Source organism: Podarcis vaucheri (assembly GCF_965113315.1).
Source record: "Podarcis vaucheri genome assembly, chromosome: 10".
Taxonomy (NCBI): Eukaryota; Metazoa; Chordata; class Lepidosauria; order Squamata; family Lacertidae; genus Podarcis; species Podarcis vaucheri.
In genome coordinates, this window is record NC_138748.1 from 17,181,575 (window position 1) to 17,205,231 (window position 23,657).

Below are 23,657 nucleotides of genomic sequence, written 5' to 3' on the forward strand. Positions count from 1 at the left end.
TGCATTCACTCCATAAGACGCACACACATTCCCCCTTACTTTTTAGGAGGGGAAAAGTGAGTCTTATAGAGCAAAAAATATGGTAACTATACAACCTTCTGAAGACATCTGAAGGCAGCCCAATACAGGAAAGTTTTTTAATGTTAAAGATTTTTTTTATATGTTGGAAGCTGCCCAGAGTGGCTAGGGCAACCCACTCAGATGGCTAGGGTATAATTATGATGATGATGATGATGATTTTACTATTCATAGTAGTGTTGAATAGGGTGCCCCTGCTTAATACCGCAGGAAGTGGTTGTGTGTTGTTTAAATATGAAAATAATAACAGAAGCACCAAGCACAGCTGAATAGGAAAACCTATTAAAATGAGAAGTGACCGTTGACTGGTTCTTGCCATTAAGGAAAGGGCAAAAAGGGAAAACCGGAACTATAAGCAGCTGGGGGTTGGGGGGCTAACAGTGGGAAAGCAAAGAGCAAATAATGAGAGCATATGGCCATCATTAGGTTTCACCACCCCCCACTGGAGCTCATATTTTATTCCTTGTCCTTTGTGAGTTTGGTCCCGTGTATTGAATTGACTCTCATTTAACCACCCAATCCAGGCTGTTTAAGTGTGTGTTCTGTTTACAACAGATAAAGACTGTGAGGTAACTGCGGTGTGCAAAAAAAGGGAATCTATATGATGGTGGCTTAGGCCAGGATCTGTTTGCAAACCAAGAGCAGTATATTTCTATCATTCAAGTGGGAGTTTTAATAGCCACGGTACGCCTTCGTGGAAAAGGAAATTAAAATTATTGACGCTGACAAATCCAGACTAGGCTGAAGAAGATGAAACGTTTGCCACTTAATTAAGTGACTTCCTTTGCTTGTTATAAAAGCCATCAAGTGGCATACACTATAGTTTGTGACTGTAGTGTGGCTGTGGTTTGTCACAGGGCTGCATGTGTACCTAAGATTAGATCCCACTGAATTCAGAGGAGTCACAAGCTAAGATTGCATGTCTCAGTAAAAACAGCTGAATGTAAGCTGGTCACAACTAATGTTTTTCCCTTGGAAAGCAGGGAACAAGTAGCACCCTAAATGAAATCATTAGTTTTGGTGGGGTCTTTATGATAACTCACTTAAGATAGAATCAGCTGTAGCTCACTGGTAGAGGAACTGCTTTGCAAAGGCCCCAGGTGTCTGCAGGTAAGGCTGTTTCTTTCCTTGAAGCCCTGGAGAGTCACTGCTGACAACGCTGAACCCTCTAGAGGGACTAAGACATTCCTTATGCATTCCTGTGTGTTTGCTTCTGGTTATCTTTCCTTGAAGAAGATAGCTCAAGACTGCATTTAAACAGTTGCATATGAACTCATAAAGGTAAAGGTAAAGGGACCCCTGACCATTAGGTCCAGTCGTGGCCGACTCTAGGGTTGCGGTGCTCATCTCACTTTATTGGCTGAGGGAGCCGGCATACAGCTTCTGGGTCATGTGGCTGCATGACTAAGCCGCTTCTGACAAACCAGAGCAGCACACGGAAACGCCGTTTACCTTCCCACCGGAGCGGTACCTATTTATCTACTTGCACTTTGACGTGCTTTCTAACTGCTAGGTGGGCTGGAGCTGGGACCAAGCAACGGGAGCTCACCCCATCGTGGGGATTCGAACCACCGGCCTTCTAATTGGCAAGTCCTAGGCTCTGTGGTTTAACCCACAGCGCCACCCGCGTCCCATATGAACTCATAGTGGGGCAGAAATCAAATTCAGGAGAACAGCTGGAAATATACATTTGTTTAAGAATGTTCATTCTCCGCTAGAAGCATTCTCCTCTAGTACCACTCTGGAAGCAAAGGCCTTCATGGATTGGAAGACTTTGGAGTCTAATTTTGCAAAATTGACTTCTACATACCCTCCAACATCCCACCGATCAAAATTGGCTCTGGCGCTCTGGCATGAGGTAGCTGATTGACACCAGAGCAAAAATCAAGTGTCTTTGGTTTGGCACTCAGATTGAGACAATCCAGGATCCAATCAGAAGCCGAGATGGTTTCTGTTATTCTGGGATGCCACGCTCAGGTTGGACTGGCTAAGGGGTATTCTTCTGTTCTGGAGCCTTCAGACTTTATGGACAGTAAGGCTGTTGGGCCTTATGCTTTTTTCTTTAAATCGTTTTACTCAATAGTGAAAATGGGAGCAGTTATAAAATATTTTACCTTTTGAAGACTTGGAGAATCAGTTGTGATATGTAGGCTTTATCACAAGGTGATATTCACACCATACATTCAAAGTACAGTGGTCCCTTGGTTACCGAAAGGCTTGGCTCCCAAACAAATTGGCTCCCGAATGCCGCAAACCCGGAAGTAAGTGTTCTGGTTTGCGAACGTTTTTCAGAAGCCGAATGTCCAATGTGGCTTCCGCAGCTTCTGGTTGAGTGCAGGAAGCTCCTGCAGCCAATCGGAAGCCACGCCTTACTTTTCGAACAATTTCGGGAGTCAAACGGACTCCTGGAACGGATTACATTCGAGAACCAAGGTTCCACTGTACTCTTCTTGCAACACTTGAACCCATATGTAGAATCCTGCAAACTGTAGTTTATTAAGGGGGCTGAGAACTGTAGCTTGTTGAGGTCAGTGACTTTAATGAACTGCAGTTCCCAAGATTCTTTGGGGGAAGCCATGACTGTTAAGGTGGTATTTCAATTTAGGTTGCTCTTATTTTCCCAGTCTAAAGTTCTACTCTCCACATTTCTGTATCAGTTTGCACTTAAAAAAGAAAAGAAAAAGTCACTGTGAAAATTCATCAGCCTTATAGTACACATTTCTCCCAATAGACACATGTTTGCAAAAGAGTTTCCCCTAACTTAGTGTATTTCTGTATGTTATTCTCAGAAATATATTTTTATTCACACTTTAGTACAGTGGTACCTCGGATTAAGTACTTAATTCATTCCAGAGGTCCGTTCTTAACCTGAAACTGTTCTTAACCTGAAGCACCACTTTAGCTAATGGGGCCTCCTGCTGCCGCCGCACTGCCGGAGCACAATTTCTGTTCTCACCCTGAAGCAAAGTTCTTAACCCGAGGTAATATTTCTGGGTTAGCAGAGTCTGTAACCTGAAGCGTATGCAACCTGAAGTATATGTAACCTGAAGCGTATGTAACCCGAGGTACCACTGTATTGCCATTTTGGTGCACATGCATTGGCAGGAGAACCGCATTCCAAAATTTGGAAAGTACAAATTCAGATGGATGTTTTGTTTCACAGCTTAGTTTGAGAAAGTGTGAATTGGGGAAGATTGTGTATCAATGGGAATGGGATTGAATTTCTCCTCCCTCCCTCTGAGAAGAGTTGCTTCTCTTCCTTAATGCTTGCTCTGGTTTCAGGCTGGGTTGCAATTCAGCAGAAGAACTTACTCCTAATCTGAGTAAACATGAGTTAGGCTGAACCACAGATCAGTTTTGTTTGTTGAGCATTCTTCCAATATACAGTGGTAGCTTGGTTCTCAAACTTAATCCATTCCGGAAGTCCATTCCAAAACCAAGGTTTGCTTTCCCATAGAAAGTAATGCAAAATGGATTAATCCGTTCCAGACCTTTAAAACAACCCCTAAAACAGCAATATAACATGAGTTTTACTATCTAACAAGACCATTGATCCATAAAATGAAAGCAATAAACAATGTACTGGTGTCACACAATCAATCAATCAATCAATCAGTAGCTGAACTGGGTTCCACACAGTCACCAAAACAAAACAAAAAGAGCCACAAAAACAAAAATGCAAAATAAATAGCAGAAACAGACAGACCTCGGCGAAACACTCAAAACGGAAGTGTGGCACTCAAAGTGGAAGCGTAACACTCAAAATGGAGCATGTTCGGCTTCTGAAAAAAGTTACACTTACTTCCAGGTTTGCAGGATTTGGGTTCCAAGTTCTTTGAGTACCAAAGCGTTTGAGAACCAAGGTACCACTGTATAGCCTAGATCTTGCAATACTGTGTTTCTATTGCCGATACTTTTGTTGCTAGTGCTCTGTCCATGCTGTTGAGAAGAGTATGGTTGCCATGAGATGCTTCTGTAAGGATGGCAGAATGCCTCTGTGTGTGTGTGTGTGTGTGTGTGTGTGTGTGTGTGTGTACTGGGCATTTGCATGCAATGTGAGCCTTGGAACAGCTCAGGGTTGGGAGCGCTCTGATTATTGGAACACTTCTCTTTTAACAACATATTTAACCAGTAGGCTAATTCCAAGCTGCGGATGAGTGGGTGGAAGAAGTCTTTGGTCTCATACATCTCTCTCAAAATCCACTTTGATCATAAATTAGTTATGAAGATCATTTCTCTTCCAGTAATGCCTTTTAAAGATCCTGTTCTGCTGCAGATATAATCAGTCTCCACGTAGAAAATTACCAGATGCCAGTTGCATCCCAGGCAATCAATGCATAAAGCGCCTCTGTCAGTAAAGCCTGCTGAGAATCAAGTGCATTTATTACACACTAGTGTCACGCCTGATGCAACTGTTTTACCATTTTAATCGGCCAGTGTGTCATTTTACACCGTAGCTATTGATGTGATGATTACCAAATGCGTGCTAGGAAGGCAAAATGAATTGTGTGCCGGTGTATTCACACACACCACAAGCAGAGATGTGATGGCATTCTTGTTTAAGAAGGCTTTCCTTCAGGTGCGACCTCAAGGAGGTGCGGCCCAGTCATTTATGAAATATTAATTGTACATCTATGTGTTTTAAAGTACAGTCGCGGCTTGGAGTCCGTTCGACTTCCAAAATGTTCTGAAACCAAAGCATGGCTTCCAATTGGCTGCAGCAAGCTCCTGCAACCAATCGGAAGCCACAGAAGCCACGTCGGATGTTTGGCTTCCAAAAATAGTTCGCAAACTGGAACACTCACTTCTGGGTTTGCGGCGTTCGGGAGCCGATTTGTTCGGGAGCCAAGGCATTTGAGATCCAGGGTACGACTGTATGAAGGAATTGTTGTAATTGTTTTTAGAATGTGTATTTTTTATATTTATGACTGCTCTGATGGCCTCTTTCTTTGGGATTGGAATGTAGACTGATCTTCTCCAATCCTCTGGCCACTGCTGAGTTTTCCAAACTTGCTGGCATATTGAGTGTAGCACCTTAACAGCATCATCTTTTAAAATTTTAAACAGTTCAGCTGGAATACCATCACTTCCACTGGCCTTGTTATTTGCAGTGCTTTCTAAGGCCCATTTGACTTCACTCTCCAGGATGTCTGGCTCAAGGTCAGCAACCACACTACCTGGGGTGTATGAGACATCCATATCTTTCTGGTATAATTCCTCTGTGTATTCTTGCCACCTCTTCTTGATGTCTTCTGCTTCAGTTAGATCTTTACCACTTTTGTCCTTTATTATGGTAATCTTTGTACGAAATGTTCCTTTCATATTTCCGATTTTCTTGAACAGATCTCTGGTTCTTCCCATTCTGTTGCTTTCCTCTATTTCTTTGCATTGCTCGTTTAAGAAGGCCTTCTTGTCTCTCCTTGCTGTTCTTTGGAAATCTGCATTCAATTTCCTGTATCTTTCACTATCTCCCTCGCATTTTGCTTGCCTTCTCTCCTCCGCTATTTGTAAAGCCTCGTTGGACAGCCACTTTGCTTTCTTGCATTTCTTTTTCATTGGGATGGTTTTAGTTGCTGCCTCCTGTATAATGTTGCGAGCCTCCATCCATAGTTCTTCAGGCACTCTGTCCAGCAAATCTAAATCCTTAAACCTGTTCCTCACTTCCACTGTGTATTCATAAGGGATTTGGTTTAGATTGTATCTTACCTGTCCAGTGGTTTTTCCTACTTTCTTCAGTTTAAGCTTGAATTTTGCTATAAGGAGCTGATGATCTGAGCCACAGTCAGCTCCAGGTCTTGTTTTTGCTGACTGTATAGAGCTTCTCCATCTTTGGCTGCAGAGAATATAATCAATCTGATTTCGATGTTGGACACGACTAAACGACTAAACAACAACAACAACTGATGGCCTCAGGCAGTGAAGTGGTTTATAAACATGTAAATAAATAATAATAATAAGAATGTAGGTTTGTCTCTTTTTTTGTGACACAGTCTTGAAATCAGTCTGCATTCCTCACACAAATGTCCATTCTCACGCAAATGCACACTATTCATTCACACACTGTGCAACTTCTGTACACATCACCACAAGCATTTATTATTTATACCCCACCCATCTTGGCTGGGTTTTCCCCAGCCACTCTGGGCAGCTCCCAACAGAATATTAAAAACACGATAAAACATCAAACATTACAAACTTCCCTAAACAGGGCTGCCTCCAGATGTCTTCTAAAAGTCAGATAGTTGTTTATTTCCTTGACATCTAATGGGAGGGCATTCCACAGGGTGGGTGTCACTACCGAGAAGGCCCTCTGCCTGGTTCCCTCTAGCTTCACTTCTCGCAGTGAGGGAACTGCCAGAAGGGAAACGTCCATTCACTCACCACAAATATATAGTGGTACCTCGGGTTAAGTACTTAATTGGTTCCGGAGGTCCGTTCTTAACCTGAAACTGTTCTTAACCTGAGGTACCACTTTAGCTAATGGGGCCTCCTGCTGTTGCCGTGCCGCCACTGCACGATTTCTGTTCTCATCCTGAAGCAAAGTTCTTAACCCAAGATACTATTTCTGGGTTAGCAGAGTCTGTAACCTGAAGTGTATGTAACCTGAAGTGTATGTAACCTGAGGTACCACTGTACTTCCATTCTTATCCACTCACCCACTCAGGATAATGCTCCTTCCTTCCTTTTCCCCATCAATATTGTGTGGGTCTTTCTGCTCTGTGGTCAAATGGGCTGATATTTTGTCATGAACTGGCAGGACAATGGGGAGGAGGAAGAGGAGCCCGGTGAGGGGTGCAACTGGGACTGCGACACACTGGGCCAAGCTGGGGATGGGGAAGGTGAGGGTGGTGTAGAAAATACTCATAGGAAGGCCCGTCAGACATTCGGGTTCCAAAGAATGTTCGCAAACCGGAAGACTCACTTCCAGGTTTGCGGCATTTGGGAGCCTAAACGTTCGAGAACTAAGCTGTACGAAAACAAAGTTATGACTGTGTTGTGGGTGAAACGCATCGCACCCAGTAGCAGCAGGGAGTGTGATTGCTACTGCCAACAGGGTCACGGAAAGGTAGAAGAATACAAAATTGTGAAAGCTCCAACCCCATGAAGCCTTTCCTTCCAACAACGACCTGAGCTTGGGGTTTATTTTTATACCTTAACCCTGTGATATGTGCTCTCAAAGGCTGGGTTACTTCCCTAGCAGAGGGTCTTCTTCCCTAGTAGAAACCTGGGGGTGGATAGAGGAGGAAGAATAGAGAGCAGAAGAAGGCCTCCTTCTCTTGTCCTTCTGTTTTGTTTTTTTTAAATAATATTTATTACTTTTCCAACAATTTAAACACTACAACACACAAACATAAAAAAGAGAACAATACAATACAATACAAAAACACTACATAACACTAACACTAACACTAACAAAACAAAACAAAAACAATTTAAAACACATCAAACAGTTCCAATATCTTATCCTTCATTCACTTATTTCATCGACCTCCTCACACCTCCCTTTTTGTATTCCAATTCTATTAATTGTTTCAGCAATTCCTTTCCATCTTCCTCTGTTTTCTATCCTATAATTATCTTAACACATTCTAACCTTATTTTTCCCTTTAATACTCTATTAATCTATTTGTACTTAATTCCTTATAACATTTCTACTAAAGCCATATAACTTCATTCCAACATTTTTCTAACATTCATTAATTTTGCAGTATTTCTGTAAATAGTCTTTAAACTTTTTCCAGTCTTCTTCCACCAACTCTTCTCCCTGGTCTCGGATTCTGCCAGTCATTTCCGCCAGTTCCATGTAGTCCATCAACTTCATCTGCCATTCTTCCCGGGTGGGTAAATCTTGTGTCTTCCAATATTTCGTGATGAGTATTCTTGCATACATAAAAAAAGTTCTATCCTTCTTTGGCACCAATTGGCCGACCATGCCCAGGAGAAAGGCCTCTGGTTTCTTCAGGAAGGTATATTTAAATACCTTTTTCATTTCATTATATATCATCTCCCAGAATGCCTTAATCCTTGGGCATGTCCACCAAAGGTGAAAGAATGTACCTTCAGTCTCATTACATTTCCAGCATTTATTGTCGGGCAAGTGGTAAATTTTTGCAAGCTTGACTGGGGTCATGTACCACCTATAAATCATTTTCATTAAATTTTCTCTTAGGGCATTACATGCTGTGAATTTCATACCTGTGGTCCATAAATGTTCCCAGTCAGCCATCATTATGTTATGTCCAACATCTTGTGTCCATCTAATCATAGCTGATTTCACCATTTCATCCTGAGTGTTCCATTTCAACAGCAAGTTCTTGACAAATTCTTGGTTTTTGGATCTAACAATTCTGTTTCCAATTTTGATTTTTCCACCTGGAAACCAACTTTTTTGTCCAAATTGTATGCTTCCATTACTTGGTAATAATGGAGCCAATCTCGCACTTTGTTTTTCAATTTTTCAAAACTTTATAATTTTATTCTGTCTCCATCTTGTTCCAGAATTTCCCAATATTTCGGCCATTTGGCCTCCATATTGAGTTTTTTCTGTGCCTTCGCTTCCATTGGTGACAGCCATCTTGGGGTTTTCTTTTCTAACAAATCCTTATGTCTTATCCAAACATTAAACAATGCTTTTCTAACAATATGGTTTTTAAAAGCTTTATGAGCTTTTACCTTATCGTACCACAAGTATGCATGCCAGCCAAATGCATTATTGAAACCTTCTAGATCCAACATGTCAGTGTTTTCAAGAAGCAGCCATTCTCTCAGCCAGCAAAAAGCAGCTGATTCATAATAAAGTTTAAGGTCTGGCAGGGCAAATCCACTTCTTTCTTTAGCATCAGTTAATATCTTAAATTTTATTCTAGGCTTTTTGCCCTGCCAAACAAATCTAGAAATATCTTTCTGCCACTTCTTGAAACAATCCATCTTATCCAAAATTTGCAATGTTTGAAATAAAAACAACATCCTTGGCAATACATTCATTTTTATCACAGCAATTCGGCCTAGCAATGATAACTTCAAATTTGTCCATATTTCTAGATCCTTTTTTACTTCAATCCAACATTTTTCATAGTTATCCTTAAACAAATTCACATTTTTGGCAGTCATGTTAACCCCTAAGTATTTCACTTTCTTAACCAATGTTAGTCCTGTCTCCTCCTGAAACTTCTCTCTCTCATTCACAGTTAAGTTTTTCTCTAAAACCTTAGTTTTCATCTTGTTCAGCTTAAAACCTGCTACCTGTCCAAATTCTTGGATCAACCCCAATACCCTTTTAGTACTAGATTCTGGCTCCTGTAAAGTCAATACTAAGTCATCAGCAAATGCTTTCAGTTTGTACTGTTTAGCTCCCACTTGTATACCTTTAACCTCTTTATCTTTTCTGATCAAATTTAGCAAAACCTCAAGGACCGATATAAAGAGCAATGGAGAAATAGGGCAACCTTGTCGTGTCCCTTTCTCAATCTTGAATTCTTCTGTCACTACATTGTTCACACTTAATTTTGCCTTCTGTTCTGAATAAATTGCACCTATACCATTTTCAAAACCTTGACCTACCCCCACCCCCTGTAGATTCTTATTCATAAAACTCCAAGAAATGTTGCCAAAGGCTTTCTCTGCATCCACAAATATCAAAACTGCCTTAGTGTTGATATTCCTTCTCTTGTCCTTCTGTTCCCCTTCTGGAGGCATTTGAGTTTGGAAAGACGCAGTGTAAGGTAGTCTCTATGTGAGTTTATTGTATTAAGTTAAGGAGTACCAGAGTTTTTAGGGGCTAACTAGGCTGGGATAGTTGGGATAGCAGGTTTGTTGGTTTCTGAATGTCTGATGTGGATTTTTTCAATTTCGTTGTTCTATATAGGACAATGACAATAAAGATTATCATATCATATATCGTATTATGGAAGCAACCCAAAGGGAAACCTCAAGATCAGAACCATTTCAGCTGCAAACCTGCTTAGTTTGTGGTTTCCACTAGCTGAGCAGGTTCCTAGCTGATACTGGTAGGCTCACCATAGCTTTCTTCGTGAGAACAAAGAGTTAAAATTCTCACGGAGAGCCTTGAAGTTTCGCTGGGCCTGGCCTCAGCATATCTGTGGCACGTAGATTAGCCAGGAGAATAGGAGGAAGTTCCGCCCAGCTTTCCTGTTTCCTGGCTTGGTCTGGTGCAGAAAGTGGGGAGTTGGCGTTTGAAAGGAGAGACTCGGAAGGGAAAGTAAGAGGAACCCATCTAGCACCACACCATTGAGAACAAATGCATGCTCTGAACGATCTGTTGGTTGAATTGCCCTCCCTTCTGAATTCTCATTTGACAAAACGAGTGCCTACGTTGACTTTTTGAGTGTATTTTCTTTCAAGAACAAGAACAAGTGCATTCAGAAATGCACTTAATGAGGCTCAATGTGCTGCAAATTACGATCTCTTAAACCCAACCAAGCAAAACCTTCCATCACCAGTAACTGTTGCAGACGACTTCTCCTCTTGAGTTATCCTATGCATCTATTGTATATTTTATTTTACATTTTGCATGACAACCCCCACTCATTAACAACTTAGTCATGGGTAGGCAAACTAAGGCCCGGGGGCCAGATCTGGCCCAATCGCCTTCTAAATCCAGCCCACGGATGGTCCGGGAATCAGCGTGTTTTTACATGAGTAGAATGTGTCCTTTTATTTAAAATGCATCTCTGGGTTATTTGTGGGGCCTGCCTGGTGTTTTTACATGAGTAGAATGTGTCCTTTTGTTTAAAATGCATCTCTGGATTATTTGTGGGGCCTGCCTAGTGTTTTTACATGAATAGAATGTGTGCTTTTATTTAAAACGCATCTCTGGGTTATTTGTGGGGCATAGGAATTTGTTCTCCCACACACAAAAAATATAGTCCGGCCCCACACAAGGTCTGAGGGACAGTGGACCAGCCCCTGCTGAAATAGTTTGCTGACCCCTGACTTAGGTCTTCACAAGTTGTGGCGGGGAATGCATGTGTTGAAAGGGATGTTCAAATTCATTCGCTTGTAAAGATCTAACCATGTCTCTTAGCCAGGGGCCTGCGTGGGTTGCTGGTGCCCGGGACGAGGCAAGTGTTCCACCCCCTGGTGGACTGGGCAGCCATCAGTCCCTTCGCCCACCAGCATCTAACCAAGGGATTCTCTCCTTGCAAACTAGCCCCAACCTGGAAGCTGTCGTGGGACATTTTAGGACAAAATTTCCTCATTGCCCTTGCTGTAACTTGTGTCTCTGACTTGGAAAAGTGAGTCCTCTTTTCCGGGGGTTAAAAAGCAGGTAGAATAGCAGCTTACTGTTTGCCAAAAGGGAGAAAATGTACAACCAAAGAAAGAGGTAAAAGATTTGAAGAAGATCTATATATGCTTCAGTATGTTTAGCAGCAACTTTTTAAAGTCCTTGGTGATCCATTTTTCTACAGCAAAATTATCTGCAATGGACCTCCAGTCCCAGATTGAACAATTAGTTCTGCCTACAGAAGCCAGTTTCAAGAACATTTTTTTTAAAAAAAAGAAATAAAAATTCATGGCATGTAGGCTCTCACAACAAATCCCCATTAGCTAAATTCAAAAAGAAACATGGGCAGGTTGCTTTTTAAACATTAATTTCAGGCAAATTCACTAAATTTGTAATGAAAAATCAGGATGGAGAGGCTGGGAAGTGAGAAGTAATGAGACCAAGAACGTGTGGAAGTAGATGGGTTGCCACCTCACAAACATATTTGGATGAAGGATGGTATAGAAATGTTATTATTATTATTATTATTATTATTATTATTATTATTATTATAATACAAATTTGCATGGAATTTGCATGGAATTTGCATGTGCTCATTTGAATCTACAGATGCAAATATAGACATAATTATTATATGAACCTGGAGAAGGTAATCTGGAGACAGAGACTTAACAAGCCTCAGCAGTAGTAGTAGTAGTACGGTAAAGGTAAAGGGACCCCTGACCATTAGGTCCAGTCGCAGACGACTCTGGAGTTGCGGCGCTCATCTCGCTTTATTGGCCGAGGGATCTGGTGTACAGCTTCCAGGTCAATATGGCCAGCATGACTAAGCCGCTTCTGGCGAACCAGAGCAGTCTACTTGCACTTTGACGTGCTTTTGAACTGCTAGGTTGACAGGAGCAGGGACCAAGGAACGGGAGCTCACCCCGTCATGGGGATTTGAACCGCCAACCTTCTGATCGGCAAGCCCTAGGCTCTGTGGTTCAACCCACAGCACCACCCGTATACGTTAGTGGTGGTAGTAGTAGTAGTAGTAGTGGTAATTTATTATTTATATCCCACCCGTCTGACTGGGTTTCCCCAGCCACTCTGGGCAGCTCCCAGCAGAATATTATAAACACAATCAAACATCAAACATTAAAAACTTCAGTTTTCTCCCAGCCTTTGTCAGAGCAAGAGATTCACTTGGAGCTATCTGGACTTGCCTCCTTTTCTATGGAGTCCTTTGCCATCAAGTCAAAATATCCTAGTTTTTTAAAGTCTGATTTATTATACCTGGGCTCCACAGCTGCTGCCCCTTACTTTTGCATAATCAGCGACCTGCATGTTGCATGCACAAACCAACTTGCTCTTCCAACAGTTTAAAAACTATGGGGTGAGAGAATGAGCTGGGGTGGGTGATCCCACTAGGCAATTATAAGTGCACAGATGTCAACTCTATAGGGCACAATGTTGGGCACAACTCGGTGCCTCGGACTGAGTAAGTTCGGTTAGGCACCAACACCACAGAAGCCAAATTGGGCCGAGCTGAATTCTTAAATTATACTTCCACTGTGTTATGTTATTTAGGGTACAGGCGGTTTTAATTAATTTCTGCAGCAATTTAATACAAGGAGGCAGTGCAGCCTTCTGATCATGTAATTAATTTTACGTCAAATATGTCATATCATTCCAAATATATCATATAATCAAATTTCCCCAGTCTTGTTCTCTACCAACTTAAAAAGGCCTGTAATCTAATTAAGCCCTACAGTGCCTTCATTAATATATATATTTTTAGGTACTGGATCCCTGAGACACATTTTAAGGCTTATGAAAACAAAAGGCAGTGTTAACTGCATCCTTAGTCGCATGTTTACATCCAAGTCTAATGTTAGAGGCTGAAAAGACCTCAGATTTTGTAAATGATCTGCATGCTAGGAAGCCGCTAGCCATCCAGAAAATTAGTGACTCCAGACAATTCGTTGTAGGCCTGAAAGATACAAAGAGTCAGCTTTTCTTTGAATAGCAATGGGATCTTTATTATAAAATGCTACTGGCATGACCAAAACACTGCAGAAATACTTAAGATAATAAGCATGGAACGTTCAAATGCTAAAATGTCAGTTTGGCACTAATAAACTCCTGCAAAAGGCCAACGTGACTGAAATATGAGGAGATGGGAAAGAAAACATTCAGATGTTGATAAAAATTAGACTATGGGGAGCAGAGGTGAAAAAATTCTCCCTAATAATAATAATAATAATTTTACAATTTGTACTCCATCCATCTGACTGGGTTACCCCAGCCATTCTGGGCAGCTTCCAACATGTACAGAGTTTAAGAAATGCTTTTTATACATGTCTGCCCTGTGATGTTTTAAAATGATATATCTAATATAATTCTAATAACATTAAACAGGTTAGGTCCATTAACTTCAATGGGCCAGATTTGACTAGCCAGGTGTGTTAGGGAAAGCTGCACAAGTGCTCCCACTAGCACAAGGAGGCTTCCTCTTTGTCTCTCCCCCCGCCCCCCAAGAAGAGAGGGTCAGTGTAGTAGTTAGCATCAGACTGGGATCTGGGGGACCAGAGTTCAAATCTCGACCTGGCATGTCGGAGGAGCGAAAGTGGCATCGTTCCATCTGCCAAGCCCAAATCTTTACACTGATGGAATGACCAGAGGAGCATGGTGATGAATTCCTCCCAGTAGGTCTGCTCTGAGCAATTGTTGCATGCCACCCTAGGTCTCCATTGCGCTGAATTAAATTCTCCTTCCCTTCCCACCCCCACCAGGATCCCAGTTTTGCTCCAGCCTCCCTGCAGATACCACTATGTACACCAGGGGGCGACAAGGTTTACCTCGCCTGGGCCGGTTCACTCCAGCAGAGATCCCTCCATGGGCCAGATCGCGCATGCGTCCATGATTTCCGGCGTCTGCGCATGCACAGACGTGATTTTTGGTGTTGCGGAAGTGAGTCCTTGAGCTGTGCTGCGCCACTTTAGCGCAGTGCGAAGGGACTCGCCAAGCAAGCAGCTCGGTTCGGGTGCAGCTTGTGGCCGGTTAAACAATCCCCATGGGCTGCTTGTGGCCCATGGGCTTTAAGATGCCGACCCCTGATATACACATACAGTGGTACCTCGGGTTAAGTACTTAATTCGTTCCAGAGGTCTGTTCTTAACCTGAATCTGTTCTTAACCTGAAGCACCACTTTAACTAATGGGGCCTCCTCCTGCTGCTGCTGCTGTGCTGCCAGAGCACGATTTCTGTTCTCATCCTGAAGCAAAGTTCTTAACCTGAAGCACTATTTCTGGGTTAGTGGAGTCTGTAACCTGAAGAGCATGTTACCTGAAGTGTATGTAACCTGAGGTACCACTGTACATCAATTGTATTCACACATTGATGCCACATCTGGTTTGGCCCGAAGCGGTGTTCCATATATCTGTCGTTTCAGCGGAGCTTTCCTGTGGATTGTACTTTGAGGCCTTACATTTCCTCTCCCTGCCTTGCCCTAGCAATGATCCACATTTAATGCAGCATCAAAGGGACTTTTAAGAAACATGAACCAACAACAAAATCGGAGAGGCACAAAGGAAGGACAGCATAGAGATGCACTTTTATTGGTCTGTAGCCAGAATGCATCTGGCATGCGCTTTCCCAGAGAACACCAAATTGACAGGGATAAAATAGATCCACATAATGCAGTTGCTGAAAGCCCACCTCATAAATATTGGATTCCCCCCCCCACCGCCCCCCGTATCTCTAGCTTTTTAAAATTTCTTTATGCAGTAAAGACAAGTGGGCTATCTGTACTGTATCCCGCCTTCGAGAAATAGATTGAATCAAATTCCCTTCAAATGCCTGCATATCATATTCAAACAGGATTGTTCGGGGGCGAGGCAGGACTTGGGATGACTGGACCAATTACTTGAAATGCAGATTTCAAAGATGGGCTCAGAGATTCCATTTCCATTGCGGGCACCAGTGGCTTTGCAAAGCAAACCCTCTCTTCTCCTGAGCAGTAGCAAATAAGCCGTCTACGTGGCACAGAATGAAAAGATCCGATCATAGCAACTGTATTTCTTCCTGTTACCAGTTCTGATTGCCGTGTGTACTTGTGAGGATAGAGTATATGCTTCACTCTGGGTCTCCCTCCTTCTCTTCCTCCTATTATTGCAAATAGCTCATTTATATTGCTCTATTTGGGGAAATGTTGCCATTTGATTTTTTTTATTATTATTTTTTTTGCCAGTGATGTTGCCTTAGCCTGGACTAACTCATAAATGTTAACAGGGACAGTTTAGAAAGAAGTCATATTTAGAGACTCGGCCACCCAGTTCCTTAAAGAGTTGAAGACTGTGAGTATCCTTAGTTTTGAGTAAACATGCTTGGTTTATGAATGATAGGGATTTTGTTAAGTACAGTGGTACCTCGGGTTAAGAACTTAATTCGTTCTGGAGGTCCGTTCTTAACCTGAAACTGTTCTTAACCTGAGGTACCACTTTAGCTAATGGGGCCTCCTGCTGCTGCCACGCTGCTGGAACACGATTTCTGTTCTCATCCTGAAGCAAAGTTCTTAACCCGAGGTACTATTTCTGGGTTAGCGGAGTCTGTAACCTGAAGCATCTGCAACCCAAGGTACCACTGTAATATCAATGAAGAGGAAGGCGGGGAAAAACACTGAGGGAATATGCAGCTGTCCCATACGGGGATCAAACCTACAGCCTTGCCTTATCAGCACCACGCTCTAGCCTACTGAGCTACCCAAGAAAACTTGCATGGGCCCAGGGGCATAGCTAGTTGCTCCAGCACCTGGAGAGGCTGTGGTGGGGCGATCTGCGCATGGGGGCGCCGCAGCAAGCTGCCCACGGAGTCCGCCTGGCGGACACAAGCCCCACGCTGCTGTTTCAGGCAGCATGGGACCCAAGCCACCACGTCACTCCCAGGAGAGATGCGTGGCTCGGGCATGCTGCAGGCCAGGCCATGTGGTAAGTGTGCCCCCCCCCACAGTGTACCATTTTGTCACCCCCTCAGGAATGACACCCAGGGAGGATTGCATCCCCGCACCCCCCTTCCTACTCCCCTGTATGGGCCTAAAATAATTGCTCCATTCAAGGGCCTGACTTGATCCATGCAGTGAAATTATAGGCAATCATGGAAAATCCCGAGAACGGAAATTTGTTGAAGGGTACTGGGAACTGTAGTTCTGTGAGGTCAGCACCCTTAACAGCACCTTTGTGAACTCTTTCAGCTTCTGCCTTCTGGAAGAAGGTACAGGGTTATAAAGACTAGGACTAGCCGCCTGAGAAACATTTTCTATCCAAATGCGATTTTGGTTTTAAATGCAGTGTAAGGAGTCTCTATGGGAGTATATTGTATTTTAAAATGGGGTATCGGAGTTTTTAGGGGGCTAACCAGGTTGGGATAGCTGGGATAGCAGGCTTGTTGGTTTTTGAATGTCTTATTTTTTCAATTTCGTTGTTCTGTATGGGGCAATGACAATAAAGAGTATCGTATCGTATCATATCATATCGTAACAAGCTGTAGTTCCCAGGATTCTCCATGACTGTTAAATGTATGGTATGGATGTGACCTGTGGCTTCTCAGGAACATAGTCCTATTTACAACTTTATGGTGGTATAGTACCAGAAAGCAAGCTGAAGCCAACTCTAGGGACCTTCCCGGTCATTAAACGATGACAACAGCTTCTGGGAGAGCTGTGTGTAAATGGCCCCTTGATACTGTCCACCCCATTTGGTCACTGAATTTCATTCTTCAAGTTTCTAGAGGTCAACCATATGCACACTTGGGATACAAGCCCTGTTGAATTCAGTGAGACTTAGTTCCACATAATCTTCTTCAGGACTGAGGAGCAAATGATTTCGGTGACCCAGGAGGACACAACTTTTGCCAGTAAACTTGATGGCACAAACTCGGGTCATTTTTGATCAGCCTATAAAGAGGACCATGGTGATGGCAATCATCTCTTTCCTTTGCGATTTCTAATGGTTAATACCCAAAGGCAGGAGTGCTGATCCAGCAGGATTCAATCAGTTTTTATGGTGTTTTTTGTGATTTTACAGTTGCTTTGGAGCCATTAGCTGCCTCGGGTTTCCACTGGGAAAGAAAGGCTAGCTATAAATGGGATGAAATAATTAAATGAACTAGCTGTCTTTGCCAGGCTCTATACCTCGGTCGGTTGGATTCCATTGCCATGGAAGAACTGGTAGAAATACCTTTGATGATGCTCTGAGTGGTCAGTATGCTCCTCTTGTATACATTCAGGCTTTGTGTAGAAACATTAGGCTGTATTTCTTGCATTTTGCAGACTCCCCCCCCCTTTATATAATCTTTCCTCTATTCCCATTTGTGGGTATGTAATAATGCTTCATGCATCTGATGAAGTGAGTTCTAGTCTAGTAAGGCATTTGCTTCAATAAAAGGCCACCCTGAACTCAAGATACTGAGAAGTAAGTCTCACTGACCACAGTATGATGTCCTTCTGCAAACATCTGCCTTGCTAGCTCTGTTGGTAGAACATGAGACTCTTAATCTTAGGGTCGTTGATTTAGCCCCATATTGGGTAAAAGATTCCTACATTGCAGGGGGTTGCACCAGAATCAGCCTTTCTCAACCTGTGGGTCCCCAGATGTTGTTGAACTACAACTCCCATCACCCCTAGCTAGCAAGGCCAGAGCTCAGGGATAATGGGAGGTGTAGTCCAACAACATCTGGGGACCCACAGGTTGAGAACTGCTGGACTAGATTATCCTTGTGGTCCCTTCCAACTCTACAGTTCTGTGATTCTATATGAATGGAATTGGTGTACATATGTGAAAGACCCCAACAGAAGGAGAGGGGGCCAAGGCCCTCCAAGCAGGCCCAGCTTGCCCATGAGGTGGAGTGAGGCAGCCACCTTGGACATCAGAATGTCAACGGACGGCCAACCTGCTTCCTTGGAGGTTTTTTAGCAGAGGTTGGGTGGCCGTCTGCCATGGATACTTTAGCTGAGATTCATGGATTGCAGAGGGTTGGAGAAGACCCGCGAAGTCTGGGGATGGTGGTCTTAAAATTGTGTTTCCACACATTGAACTTTTAGAGCCCTGTATGCCACTCCCCCTTATTTGACTATAATTGTGTGAGCCTTTAAAGGTGGTAAAGGGACCCCTGACCGTTAAGTCCAGTCGCGGACGACTCTGGGGTTGCGGTGCTCATCTCACTTTACTGGCTGAGGGAGCCGGCGTACAGCTTCCAGGTCATGTGGCCAGCATGACTAAGCCGCTTCTTGCGAATCAGAGCAGCGTATGGAAATGCCGTTTACCTTCCTGCCGGAAGGTATTTATCTACTTGCACTTTGTGTTTTTGAACTGCTAGGTTGGCAGGAGCAGGGACCGAGCAATGGGAACTCACCCCATCACAGGGATTCGAACTGCTGACCTTCTGATCGGCAAGCCCTAGGCTCTGTGGTTTAACCCACAGTGCCTTTTAGTGCCCCTCAACAAGGTGCTGCCCAGGGCATGGACATAGCCAGGATTTTTGTTGGGGGGAGGAGAACCTCAGATTTGTATTGATTTTTATTGATGGGGGGGACATTTGCACCCCCTGGCTACGCCCATGGCCCTGGGGCAAATTCCAGCATGGGCTCCCACATAGTACTAGGGTTGTTAGAGCTGCCTCCACTACTCTCTTCATCTCTGTTTACTATGCTACCTATAGGCATGGGCTTAGCCAGGATTTATGTTCCGGGGGGGGGGGGAGGACACCCACTTGTTATCATCCTCTAGCTTTGTCTAGCAGATTCGGAATGAAATATCTCAACAACAGTTGTTCTAAATTACTTTCTGTTGACCCCAAGCGCTCAGAAAAATATGTCGGAATCTTTCTACAACTTTTACTTTTAGTTAAGTATCTTTATTTACTTGATTTAGGGGGGCAGTTGCCCCCCCCCCGCTACATCCATGCCTGGAGCTGGTGGCATTTATTAGGGGAGCAGAGCACTGCCATCACTGAAGACAGGCACTGAATCTTGGGAAATCTAACATGGTGACCACATGCTGTGGAGGTGGATTGGCTCTCATAATAAATGCCACTGGTATAGAGCCCCCCCCCTTTTGCTGGGCATTGCCATTCAAAAAGTATCCTTGCACTGCAACATCATGTGGGGGGGCAGGGCTTGGTCCCCCCCCGTATTTTATTCAAGTTGGCACCCTTGCATAGGCATAGCCAGGATTTATTTTAGGGGGGCAGGCTTTTTGTTACGGGGTGGCAGAACAGAGTTACCTGCAATGCAATTGGTCCGTTAGTTCAGTATGTTTATTTATTTATTTGATTTAGGGGGGCAGCTGCCCCCTGGCTATGCCCATGCACCCTTGCCTACCAGAACCCCTAGATTCCCCCCACCCCCCAAAAAAACCCAATTTCCCCGAGGAAGGAGAAAGCATCCTGTGGCTTATGGTTTTCAAGTAGTTTTGCAGTGAGAAATATTATCCAAAGTTGACGGAGCCCTGCAGTTGTATTTAAAGGGGGGGGGAGGAGATCTCTATCATGCAGGCGCAGGACCCCCCCCCCCTGTAAACATGGGCGTTACCAGGATTTATGTTCCGGGAGGGGGGGCAGGCAAACCTCAGTTAAGTCTTTTTATTGATTTACTCGCTGGGGAGGCGAGTGGCATGCAGCTGCAGTACAGTACAGTGGTACCTAAGGTTACATACGCTTCAGGTTACAGACTCCTCTAACCCAAAAATAGTGTTTCAGGTTAAGAACTTTGCTTCAGGATGAGAACAGAAATCGTGCTCCAGTAGCGCGGCGGCAGCAGGAGGCCCCATTAGCTAAAGTGGTGCTTCAGGTTAAGAACAGTTTCAGGTTCAGAACGAACCTCCGGAACGAATTAAGTACTTAACCCGAGGTACCACTGTATAAAGCTGCTGGGTTATAAAAGCAGCAAGGTTGGGCAACTGCAGGGCCCGGGAGCACCGAAAGCTCGTGGCTGATCCTGCTCACTGAGAAAGAGAAAGGGTCTTTGACTCGGCTCGCTTGTCTGGGCTGGCGCGGTGCGCCTTTCGCCTTCTGTTCCACGTGTTGCTTGTTGTGGGCGCTACAGGTTTCCCACCTGTGCGTCTCGCCGCCGCTGCTGTCAGCGAGGCGGAGCCGCGGTCGGAGAAGTGACAGGCCAGCGCGGGCTCTGATAGGATCCCCGGTGGAAAACAGCGCCCAAGCTCGACCCCTTTCCCCCCAAACCCCGCCTCTCCTCCTCTCTCTCTTTCTCTTTCTCACGGCTGCCGCCGGCGGCTGGCTGGTAGGAAATAGTCGGGCGTGGAAGCTCGACGTGTCCGGAAAGGTGCGCGCTGGTCGGGCAGCTGCAGGCGCCTTTGCGCGCGGCGCTCTTTCTCGCCTCCAAACGGCCGCGGGGAGCGAGCGGGCACCATTATGCTGGACCCGTCGTCTAGCGAAGAAGAGTCGGACGAGGTGCTGGACGAAGACCGGCGGGAGGTGCTGGTGGTGGCGGCGGCGGCAGCCAGCTCCCCGCGCACCCTCCCTGCCGCGCACCGAGAGCCCGGGCGCCCGGGGAACCGCGGCGTTGGAGACGGCGGCAGTGGCGGCGCGTCTGGACGCCCGGCGAGCCCCAGCCCTTCGGTGCGCAGCGAAGGCAGGGAAGAGCAAGAGCGGCTACAGAAGGAGGAGAGCGAGAAGCGGCTCCGGCTGCAGCTGTACGCCTTCATCGTGCGCTGCATCGCGTACCCGTTCAACGCCAAGCAGCCCACCGACATGGCCCGGCGGCAGCAGAAGGTGAGGCGCGCCCGGAGCGCAGCGCCAGCCGGACTCGGCCGCAGGACGCGCCGATGCTTTCCATTCCGCCCCTTATGAGCGGCGGATGGTTTGGCTAGGGGGGGAAAGGTCCGGCGGGCGGGAGGACTTTCCCTTTCCAGCCACTTTCCCCTCCCACTTTCAACCTCCCGAGCAGGAAACTGCAGGCATCGCATGCAACTGGTAGCGCGAGCCTCTGCTTGCAAATCGCCTGTATTGCAATGCGTGCCCGGAAGATCTCCGCGCAGCGAAGCGGTTCCCAATAACTTCTGGGTTCTGGGAGCCAGGATTTCTGTCACGGGGGGCAAGTAGCCAGGATTTATGGGGGGGGGGGCAGGACACGCACCTGTCACCATCCTCTGTCTAGCAGACTCCCAATGCAATGGCTCACCAACAGTTGTTTTAAATTACTTTCTTTTGACTTCAAGTCAGATAAATCTGTCAAAAATTGCCTGCAATTTCTACTTTGTTATTTTTATTTATTTATTTACTTGATTTGGGGGGGGGCAGCTGCCCCCTCTCTCCCTGCCCACGTCCATGTCTGGGGGTCGGTGAGGGGGAGAAGAGATTCACAGTGGGTCGCAGGATCTTCTCGCTTCTTCCACCTGGTCTTTCAGTAGATCGAGCTCCCCCCTCCTTTTCTTTCTGGCTGCAGTATGTTTTGTGTCAGTGGGTCACACGGCGCAGAGACCGGGAAGTAAACTCTTCCCCTGTGTGCTGAGAAATGCCTGTGCGCGCAACCGCTGCCTGTTGGATGGCGTTGCCGCTCTTCCTTTGCTGCAACAGGTTGAGCCGCTCTTTCCCAGTTATCGGGAGCCGGGAAGGGGGGGTTGGGAAGCAGCTCTTCGAGCGCACGCAGCTCCGGGGCAGGCGCGCAGACGGCTGGGTTGGTGGGGTCAAGTCTCGGCGGTCGTGTAACGCGGATTCCTCAAGAAACGTCAACTCTGCTGCTCGCTGTGGAGCCGGCAAGCCGGAAGGAAACGCTCCCTGCAGCGTAATCCCTGTGCAATTAAATGCGGGATATAGAAACATAGGAATCTGCTTTATAGCCAGACGCATACCGTTGGTATTGTTGACACAGGCAGTCAGCGGCTCTCAAGCCTTTCCTGGTTACGCCATGCCAGGGAGGGAAGCGAGGACCTTCTGTTCTGCCTGCAAAACGTGTGCTTTGATCTGTTGTCCCCCATCCCGCTGTGTTTAGTGGGGCACAGTTCCTAATAAGTATTTTTTTGGACTGCGGTCTTTACATTTGCAGCCCTGTACCCACTTATCTGGGAGGAGGGCCCAGAGAACTGAATAGGGCTGACATCCTACGACATGTCTAAGATTGCAGTTAGAGGTTAGGCTAGCACAGAACAAAATTTGGAGATGACTACACTGGAAGGGCTGAACACTGGGGGACCGGGTGGATTGGTGCTGCTTGAATTCAGTAGGGCTTACTCTTGAGCAAGTTGTTTATTCAGTGGTAGCCTAAGGGGTTTATGTGCCTTTGTTTATTATAACAGCTTCACCAAGTTGCAACAACTCTAGTCAGCTGATACTTTGTTATAATATGGGCACAGCATTATCTCCAGTTGCCGAGACCTGCATTGTTTGCCTCCTACTTAAGCATCTCTCTGTGCCTCTTGAAGGTGATACATGGTTTCCTTTGGAAAGCAGGTGATTGAAAGCAAGATGCTTAAGGGAAATAATAGAGTAGAAATTGCTTCAGGCAACAAGACGTCCATTTTGCTTGGGTCCCCTGTGCAACTGTGTGTTAAGAGACCGTCGCCCAATGAAATGAAGCTATTGACACTCCAATAAAACGGAACAGAATTGTATCTGACTAGCCAAGCATTATTTAGGGATGAGCTTTTTCAAATGTAGCATCCTTTAGTTGCAAAAGGGAGTGGGGCTGACTTCCTTGAAAGGTCTTTTATTTTATGGTGTCCCTGAACATAAACAACAACTTTTGAATGGCGTGTTGCATGAGTACAGGGCTTCACATAGGTTTATCTTTCTCCTCATCCTTCCCTTCAGCTCCATTTCCTTGAGTTAAATTGGACCCCAGTTCTTTTTTAGGGCCAGATCTCTGTGTGAGATTAGCCTTCAGGTGAATGCTTTTCGACAACAGATTTGAGGAGTTGAGGAAAATTTCATGTCCAATCTGAACACCTTCTCTGGAAAGATCTGTGAGCAGGCTGCTAGGGGAAGTCCTATGATTCAACGAGAGATCACATATTTTGCATACAGAATGAGTTCTCAGGTTCAAACCTTGGCCTCTCTGGATAAGGCTGCAAAAGACTCCCATTTTCATCCTCGGAGAGCTGCTTCCAGTCAGTGTAATCAGCGTAGAGTGAGGTGTGCGTTTGTTGAGTGGGCAAAATGCTGTGCCGGATAGACCAATGGTCTCTCTCGGTTGAAGGCAACTTTCTCTTTCTTCTAGATTCTTGCCAGCTCCTGGAGGTATCAGGAGAAGTTCAGAAGTATTTTCAGTCCTGGCGTAGCATTTTCCACGTGAATTCCTCCACCATAGTCTAAAATGGTGCCCATGAAGAGAAAACCTTGGTTT

At 45.1% G+C, this 23,657-nt stretch overlaps 1 protein-coding gene and 1 long non-coding RNA gene across 14 annotated transcripts in view; one reads left to right on the plus strand and one right to left on the minus strand.

The window, feature by feature from the left end:
* The window catches only part of LOC309541781, a 575,734-nt gene that overhangs the window by 318,085 nt on the left and 233,992 nt on the right, over window positions 1–23,657 (minus strand). The window lies entirely within an intron of this gene.
* Window positions 20,570–23,657, plus strand: part of CADPS2 (calcium dependent secretion activator 2) — a 367,142-nt gene continuing 364,054 nt past the window's right edge. For all 13 annotated transcript variants that reach the window (XM_082239470.1, XM_082239476.1, XM_082239475.1 and 10 more), the window contains exon 1: window positions 20,570–21,088. In XM_082239470.1, the coding sequence (XP_082095596.1) occupies window positions 20,729–21,088 (360 nt within the window). In that variant the 5' untranslated portion in view covers window positions 20,570–20,728. The remainder of the gene's footprint in view (window positions 21,089–23,657) is intronic.